Source organism: Diachasma alloeum, unplaced genomic scaffold, assembly GCF_001412515.2.
Source record: "Diachasma alloeum isolate Michigan unplaced genomic scaffold, Dall2.0 Dall_scaffold_00209, whole genome shotgun sequence".
NCBI classification, from domain to species: Eukaryota; Metazoa; Arthropoda; class Insecta; order Hymenoptera; family Braconidae; genus Diachasma; species Diachasma alloeum.
This window is the reverse complement of record NW_021680374.1, coordinates 787,611-795,551: the sequence shown is the minus strand read 5'-3', so window position 1 is coordinate 795,551 and position 7,941 is coordinate 787,611. Positions and strand designations below refer to the sequence as shown.

At 39.0% G+C, this 7,941-nt stretch overlaps 1 protein-coding gene across 1 annotated transcript; it reads left to right on the top strand.

Moving 5' to 3' along the window:
- Positions 1 to 630: 630 nt before the first annotated feature.
- LOC107036500 lies at positions 631 to 7,737 on the top strand. Its single transcript, XM_015254504.1, has 5 exons — positions 631 to 697; positions 793 to 842; positions 3,970 to 4,217; positions 4,278 to 4,640; positions 6,942 to 7,737. The coding sequence occupies exons 2-5, from the start codon at positions 797 to 799 to the stop codon at positions 7,242 to 7,244; spliced, it is 960 nt and encodes a 319-aa protein (XP_015109990.1). The 5' UTR covers positions 631 to 697; positions 793 to 796; the 3' UTR covers positions 7,245 to 7,737.
- The last annotated feature ends 204 nt before the right edge of the window (positions 7,738 to 7,941 follow it).

The following is a 7,941-nucleotide window of genomic DNA, read 5'->3' as shown; positions in this document are numbered from 1 at the left end:
ACTCATCTCGGGGGACTGGTACTGATTCGTATAGAATCCATTAATGGATGTGGACACGAGTAACTATTGCTGAATCACAAGCAGGACGGAATTATGAACGTTGACGTTTGTACCACATCAGAAAAAACCCAGTTCGGTATCTCATTGCCTGGAGTCATTCATTCGCGATTCAATTCCGTTGATTTTAAATTATAGATTGAATAAGAGAGATTTCATTTTTTTTTATCGACAGAGAACTCGGTAAAGAAGCTTGAACTAGCTTTCATTGATAATTGGCGCCATCGACGGCAGTCATATGCACTCGATCGTCAGATATGTCGATAAAAACGAGATCTATTCCTCACTTGAAAAGTATAGTCCCTTAAGAATATTTGAATTTTTTTTCCCAGCTCCGGATATTACAAAAATGACTTTTTTTTTGTATGAAAAATAAATATTAGTTGATAGTTTTGATAAAAAAAATACATTATAGAAATGACAGGCTGCAGGTACGCGATCTATGGTTTTTTGATCCATTGAAAAATGGGTAGTAATTGTTCTGCCAGCCTAAGAAATAGCAGGAAGAACCTGAAGACCTCCTCACAAATTTTGTTCTCCTTCTCCCATGATTCTCGAAGTGGCGGCCGCGAGGTTCGACAGTCGAGGTCCAGCCTCTCGATTTAACCCATCGATTATCCTACCCCCTACCACCAATCAGGTCAAACTTAATCATACCAAAAACTGCTAAAATCTTCATGAATTTATTCCATCATCTTTTTAAACTTGAATAACTCTTTTTTTCTGTTCTTCCAGGATTATGAACCTGATATTTACGTTCTTAGTAGCCAACCTCATGGTAGCTGGTAAGTACCAATATTTCAATATTTTATTTCTTTCAATAGTCATAATCTTCTTCATTGGACTCGCCGTTTGTTCCGGTTAATACGGAATAAATTGGATTTTTTTACGGTCGATCATAAAAAATGAGGAATATGAGGACGGATTGTTTTTATTCTGAAGTTAAAAGTCCGTCCGAGATGAAGTATCGACTTCTGTTTTTATTTTCTTCAATCTTTGCGGTCTCATCTTCGACTTTTAAAAATGACTCATCACCATTTGAAGATTCCTCTGAAAATTTGGAAAATAGAAATTACGGGTTTATCACTCCCTCAGAGGCCTGTTCACGACCTCCCTCCTCAATAAAAGAGCTCAAATTGATCGGCGAGACCTTCAAGCTCCTCTGCCAGCATTTCGGTGTGTCTTCAAGAGACGAAATCTCAATTTCAATAAATGCTGCAACAACATTTGATCCAACTGCCAACCATAAAGCCCTCTTAGCACAATCCTTCAACATCGTGAAGCCGATGATGATCTCCTGCCTAGAATACATCTTCGACAGCTACGACCTAGCCGGTACCGAATCACCTCCCGAGTGCCTGAAGAACCTTCTAATAATCCCAAACCGTAACCTGCAGATCTTCTGGCTCCAAAAGTTCCCCATTCTTCTCCACTACCTCGAAAAGGTCATCAAAGGCTACAAGCAGTTCAATCCATCTCGATCCATCATAAACAAGTACCTCGACCAAGGAATCCTCAATCGTTGGCGCAAATTCCATACCTTCGACTTTGCCAGAACCAAAATAAACGCCTTCAAGAACTCCCCAGTTGAAGACAAGAAACAGAGGCTAAAGATCATCATAAATGAGCCACCGAGCATCATGAATATTTGTAAATTTCCCTCAGACTGGCTGCGTCGGCCAGATGACTTCTCTAATCACTGCCTCCAACGTATCCTGGGTAACATTCTCGTACTGGAAAGCGTACTGCAGTGCAATGGTTTGACCCTTGAGACAGAGTTTATCGGTGGCAAGTATCTGCCGCTTCATCTACTTCACGTCGTCAAAAGTGTACTGCGGGGTCAGCGAGCCACCTCAAGGCGATTCCTGCAATCGAGTAACAGTCCAGTTTACGAGGCAGTGAGTCAGGTTCACAAGGTCAGGGCTGCCAGTGTCAAGTGCATGGATGAATTACGGAGGCATTTTGACGAGAAGAATGAAAAGATTTCGCGCCTATTAAGTGGTGAGAGCGTAGTTGCTTGTTTGGACAAATTTGTGGAGATGGTTGTGATGTTGAGGGAGATGGTGTGGATGATGAAGGATCTGAGAAATGTAGATGTGGAGATGGCGCAGGTGGTGTTAATGAAGGCTGTGATACAGTCGTATCAGCAATTGTGGTTTGTTAGAGATGTTGTTGCGGATATTGTTCATCACCAGATGCCGAGATATGTTGTCGATTATCCTTGGGTAGAAGCGTTTTTGAGGGAGTGGGCAAAATCGACCATTGCTAACAAGTTTGCGAGGCTAGATAATGTTTTCGTCTTCATTGAAGGGTCACGGAGGAAGGCTGACTGCCATGAAGAAGGTGATGACGAATGCTGGTTGGAGTATATTTCTTCTTTGATCCTTCTCGAAAATGAACTGAAAAAGGACAACATTAGTCTGCAGCATGTCTTCCTCGGAGATCCTTTTCATATGAACTTGATTTACATCATTGATGAGGTATTGAGAAAAAGAGCCCAAGAAAGGGAGAAAATTATTGCCAAAATTTGGATTGGTGGACCTGATGAGATTCAAATCGATGGAAGTGCTCTGAGGGAACAGTACAGGTGTCATCAGGTATTAGAAAAAGAGATGTACTTGACTTTTAAGGGGACGGAGCTGGACGTAACAAGTGAGGAAAGTTCTCCAGGGAAAAAGAAAAAGAAAGGATCAGAAGGTCTAAAATTTATGACGATAATTGAAGCTGTGACTGGGGTGAAAATGTCGGGAGAATTTTCAAAGGAACGTGAAGGGCGCAGAGGACTTGCTGAATTATTCTTCGAATTGAAATCTAAAATCCAAAAGGCAATCGAGTAAATTAGGAATAATGAGTCTATGGAACAAAAATATCAGGGGAGTGTTTATTGATAAATCGAAAAAATAAAATTCATGCGGAAATGAAGCAGCAAATTGAATTTATTTGAAAGCAATTTTTAAAGAGAGTACAAGGAAGCATCGGAGGGATAATAAATTCAAACTGAATTGATTGTTATTTTGAAAGCTCATCCACGAGTTCGCGTGGCAGACAGAGTAGTACGAGTGCAATGTTCTAGGCTATCCGATCAGGATTCTCGATTCAGCAATGCAAAATGCCACGGCATACACGCGCCTCGTGTTTCCCCCCGTGACGGATGTATCTCCGTGCAGAGTTACATTCCGGCACGAACCACGCGTTCCACAATCCTTTTCTTTTGCATTCGTTTTTATCCTTATACATTTTTTTCCACCTTTTTACCTGGCTCTTCGTCAATTTAAATAGTGTAAAGTCATTCATAGTCTTATGGTGAGTAAGAAAACGAATTAACATCCTTTCCCTATGTTTATTAGCATCCTCATAGTATGTAATTATAATTATGGCATAATAGGGCGGAACAGATGACAAAAATATAGATTTTTATTACTTAGGAAATTAACAAATATTTTCGCAATTGACGATGAAACTTGCACCATCAGAAATTGGATAACGAAGTGCAGTCCCTTCATTACCTCCATTCCCCCTCAGTGAAATCCTTTATTTCCAATTGATCCTTCTCCCCACGTCACCCGCGTTCTACATTGATAAAACTGTCGTATTGTCCAAGCCAAATCAGAGCCTCCCAAGACGTTACCCTGGCGTTTGAGATCGCTCGTTTAGCTCCCTCTACACGCTTGTTAAGGACGCGTCGGTAGCAACAGTTGGTCCCGCCGGATTCAACGACAAGACAATGGGTTTACTTCCCTTACCCCCTCCTTCTGCATCCATGGTGTATCCATTTATCCCTCTTCCTCCCTCACAAAATGTTATACCACAAACACAATACCCTCCCTAGAGTTGCAGCAGAGAGAAACATTTAGGATTTATCGCTCTGTTAATGTTATTTGATTTGAATTAAAATTGTTTTCTTTTGCCAAGTTAACTGGGGAGACAACGAGACCGATGACTACGGTGATACAACTAAAACAACGACTATAGTGAATCAGGATCAGCTTGAGGATTACGATCAGTATGAGATTAATGAGTATGAGGATGTGACACGTAAAATCTATCACTGCGCCGCTAGGGAAATAGGGAGAAATGATTCAAAGCCAGATCGAAGAGTGATTCAAATGCTGGATGACAATGGCATAAGCTCACTCAGACAAAAACCATCTCACTATCTGGTAATTTTAATCTATCTCGACGTTCAACTACGTTGAAATGTGTATTTAATCATTCTACAGGTGCGCAATGTACGACAAAAGATGTGTCAAGCTGGATTCAGTCCCTTTCACGTGGATATAGGATCTGGATCGATACATAAACGATTTAAGAATACGCTCAGGCTCATGATATATAATACCCCGGGGATGTTCCCGGGGATCAAGGTGATAAGGAGTGATCTAGATAGGAAGAGGAAACGAGAGCCACAGATTTGGTTCAAGTTTGAGGGAAATGGGAATTCATTGAGTGCTGAGTTTGATTATGATAATTATTTTGTTAATGTTTATGGGGATTTTTCGAGGATACAGGTTATCTCGAAATTGCTGGTGGCTTTTAAAATGCATAAGAGAATCAACAGTTTCAATAGCTCAATTAGTGATAAGGTAATTTTTTTTCAAGAATGATCTAAGGGGGGTTAAATTTAGTAGTGAAGTGGTGATTGATTCGAGGATTTCATTCGTGCCAATGGAATTGATAGGAATGAAAGAAAGCAAAAGAGTTATAACACATAAAGTAACGGTCAGATGGCTTCTGCCAAAAAGGCTCGAACCCCTGCTTGTTTTAAATTCTTATTTATTACTTTGGTGTTATCGAAGTACAATTCTCGATTGGACACCCGCAGCCTGCCTCTCCCTCCTTTCTTTTTTACCGCCCGTATTCCCCCAGTCACCTTGTCAGTCACCTTGGCCAGTGAGCTATCGGGCATCGTCATACTCTTCCTTCGAATTTAAGGATGATTCGGCAAAGTGGAAAAAATGGAGACAAAATTATCAAAAAAAGGCAGGCAAGGCTGTAAACCCTTGAATTTTTCCATGAAACTTCGAATGGCTTAATATTATTTAACCCTTTTTCGTGAAAGTTGGACTATATTATCATTTGGGCGGTGAACTGGGGATGGCCAATCCTTACGGTAAGTGCCTAGAGTAATGAAAATGTCTCTTACGAAAGAAGGGCAACAGCTAATTCAATTGAGAAATTTCATTCATTGATTCCACCAAATATTGCTGTCAACAAATCAAATTTTTTTCATGACCAAAACAATCTCCAAGTTTCTAAGGAAATGCCATAACGTTTTGGTCAATTTTAGCGCATAGGCATGTACCAAAAATTTCATGGAAAAATCTAACAAATTCGTTAAAAAATTCTATTGGATTTTTTTAGAACTTCTATTGAAAACGCTCTTAGGTTTTTGCCGGTTCTATTGTGAAAATCAGTAGAATTTGATTCTTCTATACAACTTATTCTATTGAGATATTTTCTATAGAAAGTTCTCATGCAAAATTTTCTATGGTTTTTGAATTGATTTTTTTCAATGAGAGAAGATTGAGAATAGAGTAAGAAAAATATTGAAATTAATCTTGAGGAATTTCTAAAGCAAACATCTCAGTACAATAGAAACATTAGATTCTATAGATCTCTTCTGTGAAATAGTTCCCATTGAAAAAAACGGGCTGGACAGTTGCAATATTTTCTAACAAAAGCGGTGAAAAATTAATGAAATTACCAACTGAAATTCAATAGAATTTTTAAAAGAATGCGCTTGGTTTTTCATGAATTTTTTTCATACGTCCGAATTTGATCTGCTAATTTCAAATTCCGGAACGATGCAACATTCCCCCTTCCGGTTCGTCTTCAAATCATTTTGAATTCATTTATACGGCCAGCCTTCGTCTTTAGCAAATTTAAATAGGATTAATTGAGATTATAGCTGGACAACAACATGACTAAAATTTCCTAAAGAATCTTTTTTGTAGTGGAAAATGAGAGCCCAAAACAGATCCCAACAGAAAATTACTTTCTATCATTCAGCGATATTACGCGAGAACTCCACTAGTGTCAAGTCAACTCCTTATCCTTCACCACTTCACTACATTGAGTAAAATGTGAGATAACTAGGTTGTTTGGTTTCTAAATTATGGAAAATTTAGTGATTATGCTCTCGTGATTTGTTGGTATTCATCCAATAGCAGAAATGACATAATACCATTATTACCTTGGAATTTTCATATTTAACCTGATACGAATTTAAATGGAATTTCTGTACGAAACTCTCATTGATTATCACTGAAACTACTCTAGCCGAGATTGTTATAGTTACGTTCTAAACTGCATTGATAATCATAATTGGCTAGGCAAAATTTGACAAGTGCCTTCCTTTCGCATATTTCATCTATTTATACTAATAACGGCTGTCTGTCGTGCCTGCTATTAGTTGAATAATCATAGAATTATCCTGAAATTATTAATCATGGAATGCATTATCTAAATTATAAAATCACCACACTATTACGATCAGTATTTTTCACCGAACATGAGTCATGCAAAAGACTATCTATACCAATAACTCATTGCACTCATTGCTTACGTCTACATTCACCGGAATTAATGAAAACCCGTTTCACGTTAAAATTTTCATAATTTTCTCATTATTGATAAGGATGTTGAAAAGAAAACACAGACATTGATTATAGAATACAAGAAGTAGATAATTTATTACTTGTGAATACACAATGAGAAAAGACTCTTCAAGTCAATTTACTACTCGATAAAAACTTCCTATTCGTGAACATGATATTAAATTTAGTTATTTTTTATGCAAACTGTTACTAATTCAATCTACATCGCATGGATAACTAAACTAAATTAGAATTCAATGAAAAATTTTGCATAATTTTCTTTTTCAGGTTAACTTAGACTTAGGAATAATGGAGGTTATCCTCGCCAACTTAATCACAACCCTAATGAAAGACAAAGCGTCGGTGAACCTGTTGGTCAAAGCCCTGAACGGTATCCGCACAGACATAAGCCCGGAGGGCGATGTCCAACTAGGCTTCGAGCAGACTATGAAAGACGCAGTGGACCAGATCGATCCACTTCTCTATTCCTCCATATGGTTGCAATCCACAGCGGAGAAATTCGAAGTAATTCGCCCGAAAGAGCGATCCAAATCAGCATCGGACGAGCCCCGCCAGAAGAAGAAATCATAATTCATAGTTCAGAAAAATCAAATAAAATTTCCTCAACTCTTAAAAAAAAAAACAGATATAACGAGTTCACTTTTTCCCCCGACTGGCTCGATGGGATCCAAAGGACAGATTGTTACAGAATTCTCACAGGGACGTCGCGGAGAAAAGGAGACCCATCCCGTGTAGCCCCGTGGGGCAGAAGGAGTGCTGGACGCGTTATTTTCATGCGCCGTTACTCATGAGTTTACGAGAGTATCGTTGGCTTGCCTTCTGGTAATCCCAGTCTACCAACTATTTGTACTTACGTTTCGTCCTGCTGTAGGAAAATTGGCCTTATGTGTACAGAATGAAAAAGCACGTCGACAATTTCTCAACGTCAACTGCTGGCCTCTCTCACAACGCCCCGCGGGTCACTAATCGTTCAAACTTAAGAATTAAATTAATCGATAAAGGCGTGAACTGTGCATCGAATTTGCGTCTTAACAAGTAACAAGAAGCATCGATCCTCGAATCGCCAAGTATCATTTATCGTTGAGTTGAGAGGGAGGTCATTGAGAATGCCAATAAATCGGACAGAGAGTGAGTGAGAAGGAGCGAGAGAGGGTAGACAAGCGGGTTTTTCAAATAAGAAAAAAGAAAATTGAAGGAAGAGGGAACGATTAAAAATAGAAAAATAAGATAGTGACGATGCGAGCCAGCAGCGGGAACGGCAGCTCGA